Below are 18,716 nucleotides of genomic sequence, written 5' to 3'. Positions count from 1 at the left end.
CGGAAATCATATTCCTTATTTTAGATATTCGGGCTAATTTTATCCAACTGATAAATCAGTTTTCTACAAGATTGTATCATTTTAAGAACTCCTTTTTATTCGAGTGTTCGAGTATTCATGCATGATTTTACCAAACGGCTATACCATTACAAGAATCATCGTTAAGTTAGAAATTTTAAATTCAAGTTCAAATACTTTTATTTTACAAATTATTGCAGACTTTGCGCTTAGGAGCTATGTACACCTTATCTATTGTAATATCAAGTCATTTACCAATACAAAAGTCTTTGAATACAACGTCCAGTATGTCTTCGCAGCTGACGTGACCCGTGATGCGTTCGATGCAGCGGACAGAATTTCGCAGCTTTGCAGCTGCAATGGCCATGTCGGGGAAAACATCTGGCTTGTAATCTCTAAGAAATATGTCGATGTTCTCAATGCACCGCTCCAGTTGTTGGCGGTAGCGCGTGTTCGTGATGCGCGGATGCTCGGCCCTTGGTGTGCCGCACAGCTCTTGCAGCTGCTGCTCGAGGGCGTTGAGAAATGTGGCCATATTGGCGGGCTTATGGCAAGAGATGGATAGAATGTTGCTCAGCTTGTCCAGGCGATGGCACTCCTCCAGTGATAGGGTGTCGGTTTTATTGGCCACCAGCTGCACTCGCTTTCCGCTGCACAGATCCGAGGCAATATCCAATTCGTTCAGATAGCTCTCCACGTAACCAGCCACCGTTTCATTGCTGTCCAGTTCCCTCACGGCCATGGCATCGGTCAGCAGCAGTATTAAATCAGATTCGGCGAGACATTTCTTTGCTCTGGCCATCCCCTCCCGTTCTATGCTGTCCGCTGTGTTCCTCCGCAGACCGGCCGTGTCCGAAAATATCACCGGATATCCGCCAAAGTTGTGCATTGTCTCTATAATGTCGCGCGTTGTGCCCGCCTGCTCGGTCACAATTGAAACAGATCGCTGGCAGAGCAGGTTCAGCAGACTGCTTTTGCCCACATTGGGTGCTCCGATGATGACGGTACGCACACCATCCCTCAGCAGTTCGCCCTGCCGCTGATCATTCAAATGGTTGCGGATCTCGCCTCTCACAGCCTTCAGTTCCTTGGTCAACTGCAGTATGACGCCGCCCTCGATTTGCTCCTCTTCGGCAAAGTCTATGTAGGCCTCCAAGTGGGCGGCACATCGGATGAGTCGCTTGCGCCATTTGTTGTATAGGCGGCCCAGTGCTCCCGTGCTCTGGAGCAGTGCCTGAAAGAGAAAGGAGTGTCAGGAAATGTTTATTCATTGTTTGCCGATAATCTCACTTGCTTCCTTTGTGCCTCGGTCTCGGCGTGAATGAGATCCGCCAGTCCCTCTACCTCCGTTAGGTCCAGTTTACCGCCAAAGAACGCACGTTTCGTGAACTCTCCAGGCTCGGCCGGTCGCAGTCCGTCCAGGCGCCCAAGGGCATCCAACATGGCCGCTATGACGGCCAGGGAGCCGTGCACCTGAAACTCGCAAGCATCCTCGCCGGTGAAGGAGGCTGGACCAGGGAACCAGAGCAGCAGCCCCCTGTCGATCATTTCCTTGCTGATGGGATGGAAAAACGACTTTAGGTACGCCTGCCGGGCCTTGGGCTCATAATCGTTGCATCCAACGATGGCGCGCAGCGCCCTCTTTGTCTGTGGACCGGATACGCGTATCACGGAAACGCCGCACTTGACGTGGCCCGAGCTGAGGCTGTATATGGTGCAACCGCTACTGGCATATCGCCGAAAGCTGCTGCAAAAGCTGTTTGAAATGTTCCGGAGCAGCGCCATACAAGAACCACAATAATTATTTATTTTGTTGGGGGTTTAAGTTACCATCAGTGTTACCGCGGACCCATTGATAAAATATACCGTCTGACATTCAGAAATATACCAAAATATATCGTCTCATTTTCAAAATATACCGTCTCATATACCGTAAATATACTCACGAGTTACACCAGTTCCATCATACATATTCCTCGTTTTAAATTTAAAATTTAAAAAGAATCAACGCGCAAACTCATTTGAGTCATGAATCGTACTTTCCCGGGAAGAAATCTTTTTTTTATAGGAAGGCCTCATTTCAATAGCCCTTGTTCAATAATGTTATAATTGAGTTTTTATTTTTAGTCAGGTTCTAGCATTACAGTAAATTTAGATGTCGTTGATTTAGGTCCTTAGTTGTTCTAATGAACAATATAATATCGGCTATCGGCTGTGACCGATGTTCCCCTTTTCTTCTTACTTTTCTGTTCGTTTTTCTATTTTTTTGGGAATTGTTTTCCTTCTGGACCCTCGGCGTGGTGCGGGTTTGACTTTTGGCAACCGTGTCGGCTTAGATGGGTTCTTGCGTTTTAAACGACGCCAGTATTCAAAGTCCCTGGGACCTTTGATGGGCATATGGGGTATATTCCGCGGACCACGTATTCGCGAGAGCAGAAGTGGGATCGGCGGCAAATAGGTGCACCGAGCCAGTTGGCCCACAAAGGCAAACAGTGACATCTGCAAAGTTGTAAGATATCAACAGTAAAGCTATGGATAAATTTTATTTGTGCGTCCTAAACAAGTATTGTGAAATTTAGTTTAGGATTAATTTTATGCAATAGCTTACTCTGTTTATTTCAAAGATAGCTCAGTTGACAGTTACGAGTATCAATCGTTTTGGTTTGCCCACTGGCGAAGGAACGCCTTGGCTTTATCGTTACAGGGCTTGGCCGTGCTTGGACGATTGATAAACGAGCGACGACCCGTAGGGAAGTTAACCCACGTTCCATCGTAGCTGCGATCTCCGCTGGCGTTGCTTTGGCTAGCACTATAATCTACAGTGCGCCTATGATTGAACTCTTCCTGCTCCCACGTGGAGCGATACTTGTTCCTCTTCTCCACGGTCAAGGAGGTGGCTACTGCAGGCTGCTGGCTTTGGCCACGGTGAACGATGTGAACCTTCTGGATGTTGGCCCGCATCAGCCCTATGCAACGGTTAAGCAAATTTCTGCAATACCTGTTTACCATTTTGTATACTTAAAATTTTTTGAAAGAAGATTTTTCGTTAAAAATCTTGTTTAAAATGATAACTAGAAATGTGTATACAAATTTTCTGTCTTCTCTCAACGATGATGAAAACAACACTAATATTTTATCTCTGTTATTCATGTGACATGTAAGCATACAAATTATCAGAGGCCTACGTTGTCGGCCAAAGTGCTGTAAGAGCTCGGTTCTGGATCAATTAGCGCACTTCTGTCGTCTGGCGCTAATTTTCTTGGACAGGCCGGTTGGTGTCAGATCAGTTGACTTCTGGGTACGTCGGGATGAGGTGCGTTACTTTGGTACTCCTTTATCTCCACACCGTCTGGGCGGCTTTGAGAAATCAAACGGAATTGTCCGACAAATCTGTAGCCCTACAGGATGTCCTGCTGTCGCGGCGAGTGCGAGGGCTTGTCTTCCCAGACAAGGCCTCGCTTTTGTTGACTGCTGCCTTAACCAAGATCATCGTGGGCGGAAGACCAAGTGGCCTACAATATAGTCTGGAATTTGATATGTATATCCCTTTACCGGATACAGTCGAAGGTTGGCAGCCGAAGATACTGAAACGCCTCAGACCTAAACCATCTACCCAGCGACGTTGGGATTGGTATGACAATCAAGGATGGGCTAAATATACAGATATACCGCACACACCGATACACAGAACTGTGCCGTATTCCAGGTAAAATTTATACCGAAATTATATAAATGTACAACTACAAATACCAAATGAAAATTTTCAGTTCCCATCTCGATGCGAATTCGTTTTATCAAACTCCCTGGCACTTGTCCACTACCACACCATGGAAAATGCATCGACAGGCTCAATACGATGAGGAGGCCTATGAGTCCTGGTCGCATGTTCCCAATTGGAAGTTACATCGCGGCTATAGAGAACGTAGAGCGATATTCGACCAACTCGAGGACATGGGACGAGTGTAAGCATTGGGATAATAAAGATGTCTAATGCCAATTAAATCTATGTTTCCTTTTAGTTTCCAGTTGGACATCAGAAGCTGCATAAAGCGAGCCATGTGTGAATTGAGGTCACGGCTTAATGGAGGCTTCCTAATGGAGGATCTTATGCGGATTATACTGACGTGAGTATAACAAAAAGGGGAAATAAAACACTTGAGTAAGATCCAATCCCCGGCTTTAGGGTGCCCGATGAGGTGACAGATGGAAAGTACAGGCACCGCATGGATATCAGGGACTGTGCTCATTTCTATGCCCTTAGCTGCCCATACAGAGTTCTGGATTTCCTCACACAGAACATGAATAAATACAGAACCCAGTAGCCTGTGAAATGAATCTCAACGGTGTGTCATTGGGAAGGGTAATGCAGCGAAGGGAATAGTCTCAGTTCAGTATCGGGGCCGGCCCGGAAAGCAAATTTATTTTGTTTTTCCGAAATTCAAAATTTTTTCTCCGTGAAAACTTTTTGGAATTGAAATTGGTTGTAAGCCTCAAACAAAATTTTTACAAAAATGGTCGGCTTTTCCACAGCAAGAGGTTTTTTACGGCCCCAAAGTTTAATTTGCGCCGTGAAGAACTGCTTTCGTTTGTCGTCAACGTTTGAGGGGTGCGAAAAAGGGGTTGATAAATGCCCCAAGCCATTAAAATACCCCTGCGGAAAGCCGGAAATGCAGGCACCGCCCAAGAAGAAGAAGCCAAAGAAGTTCAAGTCGATGTGGCTGAACCCCTTCTGCCAAGAGGGGGACTCGTACTGTCCGTTCAATCCCCGATTTGACGACATCTACTACGTGGAGTCAGACAAGGCTAAGCGCAAGTACTGGCAGACCTGGGTCTCGTGTCCGCCCCTCAAGATAAAGAAGAAGAAGATCTGCTGCTTCGCCCTGGCGAAGGGGCCGCCAGTAAAACGCCGCAAGCACCGCAAACCCAAGACCGCCTGCGGGCCGCCACCATGTCCCGAGGAGGGGGATTGTCCGAAGGTGAAGCGTCGCTGCCACAAGAAGGGTCGCATTCCTCCCGACTGCACACGCTACCCAGTGCCCTCGGACTGCCGCAAGCCCTTGACTCCCTACCCCTCATTCTCAGAGTGTCGACGACTCAAACCCGGTGCCCTGCCCCTCAGCGAATGTGCTTGCTATAGACGTCCAATGATGTGCGAGATGTGGGCCGAGTTCCGGCTGCGTGCCCTGCGGAAGAAATAGACCAGAAGAGTAACGGAACTCAAACTGAAACAACCAATTTAGAAGGTCTGGATCTGTCGGATAAAAATTAAATAAAAAAATTTTGGACTATAGATTGGTAGACTTTATTCAGAAGGGATTCTTTGCCATATTCGTGACCAGGGTCCACAGTATCGGACTGCAGTCGTTGAAGGTCTTTGCACAGTCCGCACCAGCACGTCCCGCATCCCTGGCGTGCAGATACTTCCCCGCCACATTGTCCAGCGTGGGTCTGTGGATCAGGTGATTATGAAGAGGTGAGCCCTTTCAATGAGACCAGATGTACTTACACCAAGACCGCATTGAGTATTTCGCTGAAAATGTTGCTGTTCTGGAAGGGGCGCTGGGATATCTCACAGATACTACGCAGCAGGCACACACTTCCGTTGTCGCCATCCAATCTAAAAGGAGAAAAAGGTGGATATATCGACGAATCCGGATCGAAGCTATGGTTCCATTCACTTACTGCTCCATGCCAGTTTCGATGGCATCGTAGACCCAGGAGCGTGCCTCATCATGCTTTAGCTTGGTTTGCATATCCTTGCGCCACTCACGGGCTGTGGACACGAAGGCGGTTGTGTTCCAGAAACTCCACCAATAGAGCGGAATCGTTGTGGGTATCCATTGGCACTGAAAGTTGAAGAACCACCAGAACGACTGATCCTTGTCCACTTGCTTCACAGGATAAGCTAAACTCGGCACAAACTGCAAATGGCGAGGAGAAAGGATATGGACATTTGGTAGATGCTGCTTCCTCTGGCGATGTCGATGCCCACCTTGACAACGCCCTGACCATCAAAGATGGCCACTCGCTTCGAGCGACTTAGTGTGGTATGGCTGCTGTTCCAGCTGCCGCTCTCGCTCTCATCTGAGCCATAGATGGTCTTGGTGTGCCCCGCCACAAAAGCGAGGCAGCAGATCACTGTGAGGCAGAGCCACAGATATGGCTGAACTCTTTGGACCATCTTGTTTGTATTGAGTCGAATTTGGAACTAATATTGTGCTGTTCAAATTCGGACCATCTTTGAGAACCATCCAGAGACAACGCAATATTTGTTTGCCTAAGAAATTGGCAGCTGGGGGGAACATGACTCGATTCCACCCATGGAGAACAAATCAGATTTGTTTCTCCTGTTAATTGATGGCCTTTCATCGGTTAAAGTGAAAACAAAATATATATAGATTTAGTCGATGGCTGAACCATGTATGAAAGGCCTGCTACTCTAAAATAATTATTCCAATGAGAATTTTATGTGGCTCTAAAGGATTATTGGTGGTTTAGGAATGAATAAATAATTATTTTTCCTACTGCGTCATATATTTCGAATTAGAATAGCCAGGTGGATCTTAAGTACATTGTACATACAATATACCCTTGTTCTCAACAACTACCGGGTATAATGAAAGGGGATTCTAGCCGAAAAGCAGAAAAGTAAAAAATATGACAAAGATTGATCGATTGATTGCCAAGATCACGCTTTATCAAAACACATCTGACCACATCTTTTGAGGAGCATGCGTTCTAGTTTCAGCGGTTTTTTGTGGAGCGCTCTAATTGTTCCTCACGCACGCTGAATGCTCCACTGGTCAATGCTCCACACCGCTCATTTACTAGTTGTCTAATTAAAGATCCAAATAGACAAAGAAGAACCCGGTTCGGTTCGGGGACTGATGTGCAGTGGATTTGAAATGGTTCACAACGCCATGCGTCGCCCAAAGCAGAACAACGGTAACCTGTCGGCCCTGATATTGATTGTCCTGATCATCGGCCAGATTACGGTTAAAGACACACATGGCCTGTTGTTGTTTCCTGCATCGACGTCGCTGCAAGTGACCTCATCCATATCGATACCACTCGATCTGCCAACGCGAACAAAGGTCTTCATGGACATGGGATTCCAGATGAACTACAATTTGCCCAATCTGCTTTCATCCTTCTACAACTCCACCATTTGGGCGGATGAGCTGTCACGTCGTTCCAAGCGACAACTGAACAGCCAGATGGACAGTGCCCTGCATCCCAGTGACATCACCGCGGGAGAGCTCTACGTGGGCTTGGAGCATATGCTAGAGAACTACGGTTACCACAGGTCCTGCCTTCTGCGCAGTGTCTGCGAACTGTCGCTGCATCCCTTCGCCGAGGATCACATATACGGTCTGGTCACGCAAGTCATCACCTTCCTGCTAACGTATGTGAAGCGCCCAGCCCCATATAGTGTGCGGTTACTAATCGACAGTTTTTTTACTCCACTCTAGGCCCTCGCAGCATGAAGGCTTTGGGGTTGGCGAACAGCTCTATCGCGATATCTATGAACGAGCCGAGCAGATTGGCTTCCTTGGTGGCGACTGCCAAAGTGCCTATCCCAGCTGTGAGATGGATATTGTCAATCTAGTCACCAGGATAGTCAGATGAAATAAAAATGGTTTGGAGTCTAGTCTTACGATTGTGTGTGCCATTTATTTAAATTTAAATAAGAGACTCTGACTGCTACTCCGACTACATATATCATTACCATTCAGTTCTGATCATCTCATATGTTCCTTAAATTGCTAGTGTCTTCAATAGTTAAAAATTGAATGCTAGCTTAGCAGTCTGCTTATGCCGCTTAGAAAGTCCACCGTGCAATTGGGATACAAACTGGCACAATCCTGACCCAGAAACCCCTGCTGCTCGGCATGCTCGTATACTGCCCTATAGAGGGTCTCGCTGGGAGCAAAAGCCTCATGCAGGGATGGCCTGCAAGGGAAAGAAATCAATGTGGTTTCCTCTAAGACTAAAAAAGCAACTTACGTCAATGTAAAGGTCAGCAGACCCGTCAGCATGTTCTGGTGAGAATCGTCGAAGGGGTGCCGGGCTAGCTCACAAACACTGCGCAGCAGACAGGTCTCGTCGAAGCCATAGCGCGAGAGCATACTCTCCAGGCTCTCGTACAGCTCCCCGGCCGTGAAGTCGCTGGGATGCATATCTGTGGTGCTGCCGTGGGGCATGTATTTTGTGGTCTCATTACGCAGATGACGCTTGCCACGCCGCGAGAACTCATCCGGCCAGATGGTGGCGGCATAGAAGGACGCGGGCTTGTTGGGAAAAGCATAGTTCATCTGGAGGCCCCAGTCCCAGAAGAGCTTACGATCGGGTATAACCACCGGAACGGAAAGAGAGGAGGTAACCTGGTACACGGATGAGGCCGGAAAGAGTAGAGGAAATTCCGCGTAGCTCGATGGCAATACTAGTGACAGCAGAGCACAAATGTAGTGGACGCGCTTGAGATACATTCTGTTGTGACTCCAGAGCCGGAATCTCACGATGAGTACATAACAATCTGACGCACTGCGTTAATTAGTGCTCAAAACAGTTGCTAATGAAACGCACACAGACACTGCAATTTACATCTAGGCTTTTTATTCGTTCTAGTGAAATATAACTTGGCTTATGTGCTGTAAGATATCGTGCTTACAATGGGAATACAGCTGCTGGCAGTCCCTGCCTAGGAACCCATCTTGTTCGGCCAACTCGTAGGCCTGCTTGTAGACCGTTTCACCATCCCGGAATCCTTCATGCTGTGAGGGACTGTAGGAAGGTATTTGTGACAGGTTCTACATACGAGTATTAGGGGAAATACTGACCTTAGGACAAATGTCACAAAATCAGTCAGCATATGCTGATGGTTGTCATCGAACGGATGCTGGGCTAGTTCGCAAACACTACGCAGGAGGCATGTCTCATGGTACCCATAGCCCGCCAGCGTATCCTCGAGGAAGGCGTATAGCTCGGCAGCTGAGAAATCCTTGGGATGTATGCCCGACAACACATCGTGTCCGTATTTAGTGTAGAAGTTGGCATCCGTTTCTTCCAATTGTGGCACATGACGTTTCGCTTTGTTATTGGCAAAGCCCGGCCATATGGGTATGCTGTAGAATTCGGACAGTTTGTATGGATAGTTGTAGGAGATGGCGAAACACCAATCGATTAGTATGCGACGCTCTGGGTACAGTTCGGCAATGGGCGTAGAAACTGAAAGAGTTAGCTAAAAATGAAAATTGAGAATTATACTCCTGGAATTCCCATCTGCTATTACTTACACCCAAATTCGAGGATGATGGCCAGATTAAAGATTCCGAGTATTCCACAAAAGAAAAGATGCAAATAAATGATGCTAAGCCAATGAGTTTCATTTTGAGATCACGCAGAACTGTACGGCTTGAGTCAGAAACGGAAACTGGTCAAATCCCAAGTACACCAGTCCAACAATTGCTGCAGGAATTGGGTCGGACATCAATCAAGACATCAATCAGTGCTGGGTAAATATTTGTGCTATCTCTTTACAGCTCCCGGATAGCTCAAGTGAGTACCTGAATTTTATTATAATTTTCAGTTGAATCTCAAGCTCGTGGACACTTAAGATGCTACGAGCGCAGATCTTTGTATTTCTGGTATTGTCTGCTGGATTTCCTCCAAGTCTGGGACAAGGGCTAGCCAAAGAAAAGAAAACACAACTGAATTCTATTGTAGAACGAGTGTTTACTCGAAAAAGAAGAGCTGTTATATTTCCGCCAGGTACATTTTTGAAGTTCACCTGCAACTTAGCCACAGGACTGCTGTCAAGTTATCCGCGTGGCATCACATTTGTGCTGGAGGAAGCTGTATATTTTCCTGTGCCAGGATCGGTAAATGATATATATCCCAAGCGGTATTTGCCGAAAACGACAACGAAGAAACCAGTGAAACTACCCGATTCGTATGTGTATATACCCGGTACTGATTGGCGTTTCAAGGCCCAGACTTTGCCCGAACCCAAGTGGCGACAATCACCCCCTAAGACGTATCGAATCGATGATGAAAGCTATGCCAATCCAGCCAAGTGGCAACAGTGGAGTGAATATGCCACGCTGCAAGAACAAAAGTGGCAAAATCGACCCTGGAAAGGCCAAGATCAATCCAGGTGGATAACACCAGCTCCCCAGTGGAGAGCCAAGTTGATCCCCGCCACACCCAGCCGTGCTTGGAAGTCGTATCAGTATAATGGTCACAGAGATCGGAGGGATCTGTTCGATCGCTTCACCAAACTGAGTTCCTTGTGGGTACACACTAAGCTTTTATTTCTATTAATTTGCTTACTACATTTCCCCTCTTAAAGGTTTAACCTTGACATGAAGTCCTGCATATTGCGAACCATCTGTGACAGCAAACGTCTGCTTCTGCCTCCTGGATATTCCATGTTGCAGGATATGCTGCGCGTGGTTTTCACGTGAGTTTTAAACAACCTTTCACTTCTCACAATGATTGACGAGGATGTTTGTTTTCAGTATGCCTCGACTAGATGGTCTGGAGGATGAATATAGTCGACTTATGGATCAAGATGCTGATGCCTGTGCTTCCGAACTAAAAACTAAATGTAATATGAACTTATTGATATGGCTGCTGAGCGGTAGAGTAGAATAAATAATTTCATTCCATGAACACTCCGAGAAAGAAGCAAAACCATAGTTAAATTGAATTTTCCGTTTTTAAATGAAATAATAAACAAATTTGGATTACATTTTATTTGAATGTACATTTATTTTATCATTTAAATATATTTAATTTAAATGTCAAATATTTTTAATTTAAATATAAAAAGTATTTAAATAAAGTATTTGCATATTAATGTGAACATGTAAGTGAAACCACTTTAATATTTTCACTCTCTGGTATACATTTATCGAATCGTAAATGTCATTAGACAAATTTGTAAAATAAAGGGTGTGACCTCTTTAGTAATTTCCACTAGAATCTATGGAAATCACGGCAGAAAATAAAGAAATCTAAGTAGATGGTACTACCATTTCTTACCCATGTTACACACCCAATAAAAAAAATACCTTTGCTTGTTTTTTTTTCTACTACACTCTTCCAGTGAACTCAAAGCCGAAAGCTTTTTCAAGTATTTACTATACAATTCACACCCAGAAGCTCATTGATTTCCATTTACTAGTTAACAAATCAATTGTAGTCTGATCGGCACAAGCTGCCACAGATCTCGATCTCTCAATCAGTGGTGTTCTGCTATGCGGTGCGTTCTGGTGATCATCTTGACCATACAATTGCTCGCCTTGGCCTTAGCCCAGGCTGAGAAAAATCAGACAGAGCTGAATCATGTAGTTGAACGCGTCTTTTCGCGTCGAAAGCGCTTTGTACTCTTTCCCCCGGGCTCCAATTTAAAGTTTACGGGACAGCTAAGCAAGGGATTGATATCAGCGTTTCCCAAAGGTGTGTCCATGAACATTGAGCAGGCCTGCTACTATCCCGTGCCCACAAAACGGGAGGATGTCTACCCGAAGCGTTACAGAGCCAGGACGACAACAACGCAGAAGCCAAAGACCCCGACAGAGCCAACGTATGTTTGGATACCGGGTACAAATTGGAGATTCAAGGCTACGCCTTTGAAAAAACCCACACCGATGAGGCTACACTTACGCATCGATGTCAGGCCCCCAAGGCCAACCTATGTCGATCCTGGAAGGTGGCAACAATGGTCAAAGTACGGACAACGCTATGAGAACTGGTCGCCGGCAGCACAGAAATATGAAAAGTACAGCCAGCCCGAGAGATGGAGCAAATGGACAACGGAGTCGCCTCAGTGGTCGAAACGATGGCACAGATCGGTAGTAGATGGGGAGTATTACGATCCCGAGGTGACACCATATCAAGATGTTAGGTCAGTCGCGTCCGAGCACTTTGTAGATCCCTACGATCCAGACATGGCACCGCACAAGCCTACGCACTATCCGGAACTGGAACATGTGGAAGACTGGCGACATTATAATGGACATCGCGATCGTCGACAATTGTTCGAGCATTTCGATGGGTTCAGTAAACTGTAAGTTTTAGTTTTACCATCGCTACCCATAGTTCTGATATTCTGGTTATCCTTACAGTCTAGGAATCGATACCAAGGCCTGTGTCCTTCGAGCAATTTGTGATAGTAAGCGTTTGCTCTTGCCGCAAGGATATTCTATGATACAGGACATTGTTCGCCTGATCTTCACGTAAGTGAATGTTGCTCATATTTTACCATTTTCTAAGATACACATCTTCCATTAGGTTGCCCACCATATCGGGTGTGGAGGATGACTATAGCCGGACTATGCGCCTGGAGGCGGACGATTGCGATCGACAGTTCCGCGATTCGTGTAAAGTCAACATTCTGGCCTGGCTGCTGGGCGGTAAATAAAACACAATTGGAACAGAACACTTGGGGAATGGTATTTTATTGTATGAAATGGGCCTGCCACATGGACTGTTTGCACTCGGGATACAGTGCGGCACAGTCCCCGCTAGAGGCATGGGCCTTATCGTAATGGGTGTCTCGATAGGCCACAGGCTCGTTGTCCAAAGCCTCGGGTATGGTGAACACCGCACGCATCAGTTCGCCCACAAAGGTGCCTGGCTCTTGGTCTTGCTTCGATTTTTGCCCAGTTTCGCAAAGGGTACGAAGGACACAATGATAGCCAGGGTGGCCGCGTCTAGGGGGAGGAATGAACATAAGAATATGCCAGATAGAGCAGGTAACTTTAGTTGGAAACACTTATCCTATTGTTTCCCACCTACTTACTTATCCAAATACTTTTCAATGCGTTCATACAGCGACTGTCGACTTCTTCGATGGTGCTTGATCTGCAGCTGTTCCAGCCTGCTAATACCATCCTCATGGGGACTTGCCACTCCACTGCGTCGCTGACGTTGATGGGGATTGGCTGCATCCGGCAGACTGCGCTTGCCAAAAACCGGATATATGTGATGATGACGTGGCGCCGGCTTCCGGGTGGGTCTAGTAGTGGTCGTTGGCGGGTCCTGTCGTCTCTGGGCCTGTGGTGGTGCCGTCTGTTGTGTCTGCTGGCCATAATAGCGATCTTTGAGTCTGTCAGAAAGGCGGCATGAGCTGAAGTGAGAGTTATGTATTTCCCGGATACTTACCGCGAGGACAGAGCCCAGTAGGGATAGCGGGAGTTCTGGGCTGGCGAGTAGGGTCTTGACCACTTGGAGAACGGATTGCTGGAGCTAGCCCCAGGCCGGTTGTTGTAGTAGTAGTAGTGGTTGTCCTTCCGCCTGCCACCCTTGGGGCGGCTGTAATAACTGTCCGCATATTGATGGGACGGATGCATGGGGGTATGAAAGACTGGCGATGAGCTGTAGTAAGAATTGCTGCCACTTCCAGAGCCAGACACAGAGCCAGAGCTTATGCTGATATAGTTAGGTTTGTAGTACGTCGCCTTGGTGGTTGTTTCCGTAGCATCGTCCACATAGGTTATGTTTGAAACGGTGTCGTTGCGACTGATATCCAGGGTACCGTCTTCCAGTTTGGTCAGCAGATCATCCAGTTCCTCGCTGGGCGGCTTGCTCGGCAACTCCCAGGCTAAGGCCACAGTAATGCCGAGAATCAGATAGTTGGTGTGGTCCACAACGCCCACAATCTCATCGTACACTGAACACAGAACGGAAGGGGAGACACGACAGAGGCAGGGGTAGAGGCAAGTGAGGCGTGTAATTTGCATCGCTTATGATAGCTGAGTGCTGGCTGGTGCTCGCTTACCCATCTGAAAGGAGCTGCCCTCCGGAAATACCAAATAGCGCCGTTTCCTGGACAACAGCTCATTCGACTGCGTGGCTCTTCTGGACGACTCGTTCAGCTTCAACTCGATGAGCTGCTCCAGGCTGCTGTCTGCATTGTCTAGGCCGAGTGATGGGATGGCTGCTGGTGCGTGCTCCACGGATGCACTGGCTTTCAATTCATCTCCGTGGGCGGCATCGAGACATGGCAGAATCAGCGCCCAAGCGAATAGGAAACCATGGCAGATGGGTGAAATGGCTCTGCAGCTCCTCCCGCTGCTGGGTCTGCTGCTGTTGGTGATGCACATCTCCTCTCCACTTGCGGTCCACGCGTTGTCTATACGCCAACTGTCAGCCAAAGTCTCACGGCACTGACCATTGTAAGACCGTGGCGTGGCTGTTGTTGCTGCTCGCTTGTTAATTGTAAAACACTCTGCTTCTCCATTGGCCTTCTTCCCGGCAACACTCTCCCGCTTTTGGCCAGAAGAAACTTTCATGTTTGAGTTTGAGCTACGTTCGTTAAAGTTCTTTCCTTTCCTCTGCTTTTGTTTCTTTCATTAGTTTTAACACTTCTCGTCTTTTCGTCTCTGGTGTTTTGGCGAGTAGTTTGTCTTGCGTCTTGTCCGTGAGCGCTCATTGGACTATTTAAAGGTTCAAATTACTTTTTCACGCTCCCAACTTCTGGCTTCTGCTCTGTTTTCCAACTTTATTCTTTCTATCTCAAAAGTAGCACACTTCTGTCTTTCTCTTTACCTCGCAGATGCTGAAGATGCCGATGCTGAAGCTGGAGCTGAGACTGAGGAATTCAAGTTGAAGTAATGTGATCACTAGTTGCAGTTTTTTTCCCTCTGTATAGGGGATAAACTTGGACAGAAGGTCGTCTTGACTCGTGGAATGCTTTCAGCTGCGAAACGAAGGAACTTTCAAATGTCTTTTGTATAATCGGGCTTATTGCCTTGCTCTAAAATATCGGAGTGGCTTTATGACAGGATAGATCTTTTATTGCGTACAGAAAATTAACAATCTTTCTTTCAAGCAAAGAGTAGTATTTTAATAAAACCCTAAGTCTTATCTTTGAGGGATACAAAAAAGAGCTAAATCAACAAAAATTAGAGGAGTGTCACAGAAAATGCGACATCTTAGAAAGATAGATAAAATAGATCATAGTTGCACCTACATAAAGTGGAAATGGAAGTGGACATTAATATGAAAATATTTAAAATAAGAATTTTTATATTTAAATTAAATATTTTCATATTTAGACTAAATATATTTCCTACAATATATTCCTGCATTTATATCTAATTCAAAGTAAATTCTATTTGATATGACCATGTTTTTATTTAAAAATCGAATGCCATTTTTCTCTGAGTCCATACAAAAATGCATTATCTGGAACTCATTCTATTTTGACCCCACCGAATTATATATTTTTTGGCAAATCTTAAGCTTATTCTCCATTTTCAATTAATAAAAATTCATATAATTATCATATTCTGTAATTTGTATATCATTTGCAGTTTATTCGAACCAAAATGCATGCCGACAATCGCTGTAGAGTTGCGGACAGTTTCCCTGTTGGCGATGGGCCTCCAGGTAATGCGGCGAAATGTGCTTCAGGGCCAGTGCCTCCACCTCATCCCCATCATTGCTGGCAGGCAGCTGAAAGATGGCCGACAGCAGTTCCATGATAAAGCTCTGCGGTCGAAAAGCCTTCGCGCCTCCACCTTCGCCTCCGTCTGATTGCTGCTGCCTCTGGGCAGACTCACAAAGAGCTCGGAGCACACAGGCCGTTCCATTGAGTTGCTGACTGTGGGTAGAGGGAGGAGGCGAAGGATTCAGTAAATCAAAGTTTCCGAAAGTTTCGAGATGATAAGATTTCACTTACGCCTTGTAAAGCCGTTCGATTTTGCCAAAGAGCAGCTGCCGAGAGCTGAGATGTTGCTGCAAATGGAGGCGTTCAAATAGGGGATCCTGCTCTAGACTCCGACGTCGTCGGCGCCGTCGCTTGCCGAAAACAGGATAAATGTGGTGCTGTGGCGGCGATTTCAGTAATCGGCGAGGACGTTGGCTGTAGTCGATGCTATGGAGGGAATGAATATAACATAAGTGTATGAGTATATAGATTTCGGAAAATATCAACATTGCCATCCTCTTACTCACTCCCACTTTGACTGGCCAGCACTGGGGCTCCACATGGCCTGCTTTTCACGCCAATTCTGCTGCAGCCGGTCCTTGTTGCGCCGCCACCAATTGTCCGGCGGTGGCGGTGGGTCTCCCGTCCGCGGTCGCTGCCACTTTGCGACCGACTGTCGCGCATGCCAATTAGCCGGACCTGGAGCCGTACCCGGCAACGTCGCCTGTAGCTGCTGCTGTCCATTTGCATTTGCATTCCAATTCGCATTTGCATATGCAGAAGTGCCTGCCGAGCCGGAGCCGCGCAGGATGTTCGTGTAGTAGGAGCCGTGGCTATTGGCTGCTATTGGATGCGCTGGCTGGCGATCTGGTGTCCGCGGCTGCGATGTCCGTACTGCCGATGGTGCGTGCACTGGCTGCCAATTAGCAGGGCTTCGATTGGGGTCCTTCTCGGGGTCGGGGGCGCTGCCGTTGCGCCGGACAGTTCCAATGGTGCCGTCATTGATGCGAGTGAGCACGTTTTCAATCAGCTCGCTGGGCGCCTTGCTGGGCAGCTCCCAGGCCACGGCACATGTGATGCCCAGGATGGCGTAGTTCGTGTAGTCTACAATGGGTATGATTATGTCGAAGACCAGCTGGAACGAGCTACCCTCCGGGAAGAGCAGATAGCGTTTCTGTCGATGCAGTCGCAGCATATGGTGGCGCCATGAATCGTTGAATGGGGCACCGTCCGTAGAAGTAGTAAGAGTAGCAGGAGTAGGAGCAGGAGTAGGAGCTGGAGTCGGACTGACCGCCTGATGTGATCTATTGGAGTTACCATCTCCGTTCGCCTTTGGCCTGTCATTTCGGAGCAAGCAAAGTGGCAGCAGCAAAATTAGCATCGCAGTGACTCCAGCAGCACATCCTATTAGTCTGATTGTTTTTGCCATTTTTCTGGAATGAAAACGAGCAAAAGTTACTTAAGTAACACCTGCCAACAAGGTTCTGAGTTCATCCATATTTTCAACCAACTTATAAGTACTTTATATAAAGACTTAAGCCAAAAAAATTCTTAAATATTTTATGTTCCTTTGAATTTAGATACCACTCCTCGTAATTCCACTCTTTTGTGGGCTAGTGTAATTGAGCAATTGAACAGTCAATGCTTTGGCATCTCTTTGGCCTGCGGCACTCACATTCGAAAAGGAAAAAAAATAACGCGAAATTTGCATAATTTCACTCCACTTCGTATCTGTGACGCTCGCTTCCTCCATTTGCTCTGGCTCTGCCAATCATGCGTTAAATTAATGCAATTTTCAACAACATTCGATGCGAGAGAAATGGGGAATGGATCCGAACCGACGCCGAGCCCGAACCAGGATCCAGCGGTTCCACAATTAAAACACTTCCATGCCGGAATGCCGCCGCTCTGAGCGCAATTGAACGAGAATTTATGAAGCAGATAATTACCATTAGAGGCACCGACGAGTCCGGTCGAATGGGGCTCTCGATTTGGTTTGGTTTGGCTTGGTCCGTACTTTTTTTTTTTTATTTTTACGATATGTTGATGCTATTAGCTGTCCGAGTTGAACTGATGATGGCACAACCGTCGCCGCACAATCCCTGCTACTCGGACACACTCTATGGATGCCCGCGGCACTTCGATCTGGGTCCAGTTTGGTCAGCAAAGTTTAATTGTACAATTAGCACCCAATTGAGTGTCGTTAACTCGTTTTTGTGTCATTTAAAGTGCTCTTTAAAAGGTGCTAAATAGTTGCCCACTTTGGGCCGATCCATTTATAGCCCATGCTGCAATATAGAACGATTTTTTCTTTCATTTATCCATAAATCGTTGACTAATTGTGTAACGAAAAAAGTCTCTGATTGGTGTTGCATTTGTGACGACAGGTCGCCTGTTAGCAACAAATGCAGCAAATGCAATAATAAATAATACGAGTATTTAATGAATCTAGCATTTGATTTAGTGCTGAATAAATGGGAAAACTCTATAGAGGAACGGAAACATTTTAATCACTACCACCATTCGATAGATAAAACACATACATCTTTCACTCCATGGCCTTTTGGAAAATATTTAACTATTATTTACATTTCCGTATTTTCATTGCACTTTTATTCCCTCAAATATGTCTAAGCTATCCATCCTATTTGGAAACGCTATATTCCTTGTTCCATTGGATTTCCAGTAGTGTCACGTACGCTGTTTTATTAGCCAAAAACTTTTCACAATTACTCGTTGAAATCAAAGTTGAGTAGAAAACGGTTTGGTGGCACCTGACTTTTCCACCTTTTTGTGTGGACAACCGAGGTGACAGCAATCAATGTACTGTGTCAAGCCAGAACAAAAGGACCGCCAGAATCAACGCTGCAGGCACAGATCTTGTTGTGGGCAGCAACACAGACGGCAGTCAAAGAGAGCCGCAGGTGCTTTCAGCACACAGAGGCACAGGGGGAACACGAAAGGTGTCACATTCTGTACAGAGACTGTAGCGGCTTTTAAGTCCTGGCCTAGAGGCGATTGGTTTCTGGCCTACGTGGAATTCAGGGCGATGGCTTTGTCGACGCTGATGGGTTGTAACTGAGGGCGTTACTGGCTTCCACTGATATTTCGTGTGTATAAACTACAGTTTCCACTTAAGATTTTCTTATGTATGTTTTTACACTGATTAAACATAACATGTACCTATTCATAAAATATAGTTTAAAACGAGGGGGAACGTTGTGAGTTGCTGCGGACACCGCAACTCTACATTTATACC

The 18,716-nt window shown here is 46.4% G+C and overlaps 11 protein-coding genes across 11 annotated transcripts; 5 read left to right on the top strand and 6 right to left on the bottom strand.

Annotated features, from left to right (window-relative positions):
- Positions 1-180: 180 nt before the first annotated feature.
- LOC6897486 (tRNA modification GTPase GTPBP3, mitochondrial) lies at positions 181-2,097 on the bottom strand. The gene is made up of 3 exons (XM_033376758.1): positions 1,965-2,097; positions 1,309-1,887; positions 181-1,252 (listed from the first exon to the last, which is right to left on the bottom strand). Exons 2-3 carry the CDS (start codon positions 1,801-1,803, stop codon positions 266-268), a joined length of 1,482 nt encoding a protein of 493 aa, XP_033232649.1. The 5' UTR covers positions 1,804-1,887; positions 1,965-2,097; the 3' UTR covers positions 181-265.
- A 1,203-nt stretch (positions 2,098-3,300) lies between these two features.
- On the top strand, positions 3,301-4,353 carry LOC6897485 (uncharacterized). The gene is made up of 4 exons (XM_002137598.4): positions 3,301-3,724; positions 3,786-3,980; positions 4,038-4,142; positions 4,202-4,353. Exons 1-4 carry the CDS (start codon positions 3,327-3,329, stop codon positions 4,338-4,340), a joined length of 837 nt encoding a protein of 278 aa, XP_002137634.3. The 5' UTR covers positions 3,301-3,326; the 3' UTR covers positions 4,341-4,353.
- Positions 4,354-4,395: 42 nt separating this feature from the next.
- Positions 4,396-5,300, top strand: LOC6897484 (uncharacterized). The gene has a single exon (XM_002137597.3). It carries the CDS (start codon positions 4,530-4,532, stop codon positions 5,214-5,216), a length of 687 nt encoding a protein of 228 aa, XP_002137633.2. The 5' UTR covers positions 4,396-4,529; the 3' UTR covers positions 5,217-5,300.
- A 1-nt stretch (position 5,301) lies between these two features.
- On the bottom strand, positions 5,302-6,437 carry LOC4802157 (uncharacterized). Its single transcript, XM_001359095.4, has 4 exons — positions 6,011-6,437; positions 5,701-5,939; positions 5,525-5,635; positions 5,302-5,466 (listed from the first exon to the last, which is right to left on the bottom strand). The coding sequence occupies exons 1-4, from the start codon at positions 6,197-6,199 to the stop codon at positions 5,325-5,327; spliced, it is 681 nt and encodes a 226-aa protein (XP_001359132.2). The 5' UTR covers positions 6,200-6,437; the 3' UTR covers positions 5,302-5,324.
- Positions 6,438-6,560: 123 nt separating this feature from the next.
- LOC4802156 (uncharacterized) lies at positions 6,561-8,675 on the top strand. Its single transcript, XM_001359094.4, has 2 exons — positions 6,561-7,423; positions 7,491-8,675. The coding sequence occupies exons 1-2, from the start codon at positions 6,906-6,908 to the stop codon at positions 7,645-7,647; spliced, it is 675 nt and encodes a 224-aa protein (XP_001359131.4). The 5' UTR covers positions 6,561-6,905; the 3' UTR covers positions 7,648-8,675.
- Positions 7,692-8,584, bottom strand: LOC13036535 (uncharacterized). Its single transcript, XM_003736634.3, has 2 exons — positions 8,026-8,584; positions 7,692-7,971 (listed from the first exon to the last, which is right to left on the bottom strand). The coding sequence occupies exons 1-2, from the start codon at positions 8,505-8,507 to the stop codon at positions 7,815-7,817; spliced, it is 639 nt and encodes a 212-aa protein (XP_003736682.1). The 5' UTR covers positions 8,508-8,584; the 3' UTR covers positions 7,692-7,814.
- Positions 8,631-9,430, bottom strand: LOC4802155 (uncharacterized). Its single transcript, XM_001359093.5, has 3 exons — positions 9,315-9,430; positions 8,859-9,259; positions 8,631-8,802 (listed from the first exon to the last, which is right to left on the bottom strand). Exons 1-3 carry the CDS (start codon positions 9,405-9,407, stop codon positions 8,643-8,645), a joined length of 654 nt encoding a protein of 217 aa, XP_001359130.4. The 5' UTR covers positions 9,408-9,430; the 3' UTR covers positions 8,631-8,642.
- Positions 9,431-9,448: 18 nt separating this feature from the next.
- On the top strand, positions 9,449-10,730 carry LOC6897483 (uncharacterized). The gene is made up of 4 exons (XM_002137596.3): positions 9,449-9,533; positions 9,608-10,309; positions 10,370-10,480; positions 10,539-10,730. Exons 2-4 carry the CDS (start codon positions 9,636-9,638, stop codon positions 10,672-10,674), a joined length of 921 nt encoding a protein of 306 aa, XP_002137632.2. The 5' UTR covers positions 9,449-9,533; positions 9,608-9,635; the 3' UTR covers positions 10,675-10,730.
- A 511-nt stretch (positions 10,731-11,241) lies between these two features.
- Positions 11,242-12,455, top strand: LOC6897482 (uncharacterized). The gene is made up of 3 exons (XM_002137595.3): positions 11,242-12,091; positions 12,150-12,260; positions 12,316-12,455. Exons 1-3 carry the CDS (start codon positions 11,280-11,282, stop codon positions 12,443-12,445), a joined length of 1,053 nt encoding a protein of 350 aa, XP_002137631.2. The 5' UTR covers positions 11,242-11,279; the 3' UTR covers positions 12,446-12,455.
- An 11-nt stretch (positions 12,456-12,466) lies between these two features.
- Positions 12,467-14,353, bottom strand: LOC4802153 (uncharacterized). The gene is made up of 4 exons (XM_001359092.3): positions 13,805-14,353; positions 13,189-13,696; positions 12,827-13,132; positions 12,467-12,737 (listed from the first exon to the last, which is right to left on the bottom strand). Exons 1-4 carry the CDS (start codon positions 14,316-14,318, stop codon positions 12,482-12,484), a joined length of 1,584 nt encoding a protein of 527 aa, XP_001359129.3. The 5' UTR covers positions 14,319-14,353; the 3' UTR covers positions 12,467-12,481.
- Positions 14,354-15,320: 967 nt separating this feature from the next.
- LOC4802152 (uncharacterized) lies at positions 15,321-17,604 on the bottom strand. The gene is made up of 4 exons (XM_033385392.1): positions 17,407-17,604; positions 15,985-16,890; positions 15,710-15,904; positions 15,321-15,631 (listed from the first exon to the last, which is right to left on the bottom strand). Exons 2-4 carry the CDS (start codon positions 16,884-16,886, stop codon positions 15,343-15,345), a joined length of 1,386 nt encoding a protein of 461 aa, XP_033241283.1. The 5' UTR covers positions 16,887-16,890; positions 17,407-17,604; the 3' UTR covers positions 15,321-15,342.
- Positions 17,605-18,716: the final 1,112 nt, after the last annotated feature.

This window comes from Drosophila pseudoobscura, chromosome 2, assembly GCF_009870125.1.
Source record: "Drosophila pseudoobscura strain MV-25-SWS-2005 chromosome 2, UCI_Dpse_MV25, whole genome shotgun sequence".
Lineage (NCBI taxonomy): Eukaryota > Metazoa > Arthropoda > Insecta > Diptera > Drosophilidae > Drosophila > Drosophila pseudoobscura.
This window is presented reverse-complemented; position numbering and strand designations above follow the sequence as displayed.

Coding starts and splice junctions, on each gene's coding strand:
- LOC6897486 (XM_033376758.1), bottom strand. CDS start 1,803: ATGGCGCTGCTCCGGAACATTTCAAACAGCTTTTGCAGCAGCTTTCGG. Junction 1,253..1,308: donor CCGAGGCACAAAGGAAGCAA/GTGAGATTATCG, acceptor TTTCTCTTTCAG/GCACTGCTCCAGAGCACGGG.
- LOC6897485 (XM_002137598.4), top strand. CDS start 3,327: ATGAGGTGCGTTACTTTGGTACTCCTTTATCTCCACACCGTCTGGGCG. Junction 3,725..3,785: donor AGAACTGTGCCGTATTCCAG/GTAAAATTTATA, acceptor GAAAATTTTCAG/TTCCCATCTCGATGCGAATT. Junction 3,981..4,037: donor CTCGAGGACATGGGACGAGT/GTAAGCATTGGG, acceptor GTTTCCTTTTAG/TTTCCAGTTGGACATCAGAA.
- LOC6897484 (XM_002137597.3), top strand. CDS start 4,530: ATGGTCGGCTTTTCCACAGCAAGAGGTTTTTTACGGCCCCAAAGTTTA.
- LOC4802157 (XM_001359095.4), bottom strand. CDS start 6,199: ATGGTCCAAAGAGTTCAGCCATATCTGTGGCTCTGCCTCACAGTGATC. Junction 5,940..6,010: donor ATGGTCAGGGCGTTGTCAAG/GTGGGCATCGAC, acceptor CGCCATTTGCAG/TTTGTGCCGAGTTTAGCTTA. Junction 5,636..5,700: donor ATCGAAACTGGCATGGAGCA/GTAAGTGAATGG, acceptor TTCTCCTTTTAG/ATTGGATGGCGACAACGGAA.
- LOC4802156 (XM_001359094.4), top strand. CDS start 6,906: ATGTGCAGTGGATTTGAAATGGTTCACAACGCCATGCGTCGCCCAAAG. Junction 7,424..7,490: donor GTCATCACCTTCCTGCTAAC/GTATGTGAAGCG, acceptor ACTCCACTCTAG/GCCCTCGCAGCATGAAGGCT.
- LOC13036535 (XM_003736634.3), bottom strand. CDS start 8,507: ATGTATCTCAAGCGCGTCCACTACATTTGTGCTCTGCTGTCACTAGTA. Junction 7,972..8,025: donor CTGCTGACCTTTACATTGAC/GTAAGTTGCTTT, acceptor TTTCCCTTGCAG/GCCATCCCTGCATGAGGCTT.
- LOC4802155 (XM_001359093.5), bottom strand. CDS start 9,407: ATGAAACTCATTGGCTTAGCATCATTTATTTGCATCTTTTCTTTTGTG. Junction 9,260..9,314: donor CATCATCCTCGAATTTGGGT/GTAAGTAATAGC, acceptor TTTCATTTTTAG/CTAACTCTTTCAGTTTCTAC. Junction 8,803..8,858: donor TTTGTGACATTTGTCCTAAG/GTCAGTATTTCC, acceptor ACCTTCCTACAG/TCCCTCACAGCATGAAGGAT.
- LOC6897483 (XM_002137596.3), top strand. CDS start 9,636: ATGCTACGAGCGCAGATCTTTGTATTTCTGGTATTGTCTGCTGGATTT. Junction 10,310..10,369: donor TTCACCAAACTGAGTTCCTT/GTGGGTACACAC, acceptor CCCCTCTTAAAG/GTTTAACCTTGACATGAAGT. Junction 10,481..10,538: donor ATGCTGCGCGTGGTTTTCAC/GTGAGTTTTAAA, acceptor GTTTGTTTTCAG/TATGCCTCGACTAGATGGTC.
- LOC6897482 (XM_002137595.3), top strand. CDS start 11,280: ATGCGGTGCGTTCTGGTGATCATCTTGACCATACAATTGCTCGCCTTG. Junction 12,092..12,149: donor TTCGATGGGTTCAGTAAACT/GTAAGTTTTAGT, acceptor TTATCCTTACAG/TCTAGGAATCGATACCAAGG. Junction 12,261..12,315: donor ATTGTTCGCCTGATCTTCAC/GTAAGTGAATGT, acceptor ATCTTCCATTAG/GTTGCCCACCATATCGGGTG.
- LOC4802153 (XM_001359092.3), bottom strand. CDS start 14,318: ATGAAAGTTTCTTCTGGCCAAAAGCGGGAGAGTGTTGCCGGGAAGAAG. Junction 13,697..13,804: donor GGGCAGCTCCTTTCAGATGG/GTAAGCGAGCAC, acceptor TTCTGTGTTCAG/TGTACGATGAGATTGTGGGC. Junction 12,738..12,826: donor ATTGAAAAGTATTTGGATAA/GTAAGTAGGTGG, acceptor TCCTCCCCCTAG/ACGCGGCCACCCTGGCTATC.
- LOC4802152 (XM_033385392.1), bottom strand. CDS start 16,886: ATGGCAAAAACAATCAGACTAATAGGATGTGCTGCTGGAGTCACTGCG. Junction 15,905..15,984: donor GCTGGCCAGTCAAAGTGGGA/GTGAGTAAGAGG, acceptor TTCCCTCCATAG/CATCGACTACAGCCAACGTC. Junction 15,632..15,709: donor ATCGAACGGCTTTACAAGGC/GTAAGTGAAATC, acceptor CTCTACCCACAG/TCAGCAACTCAATGGAACGG.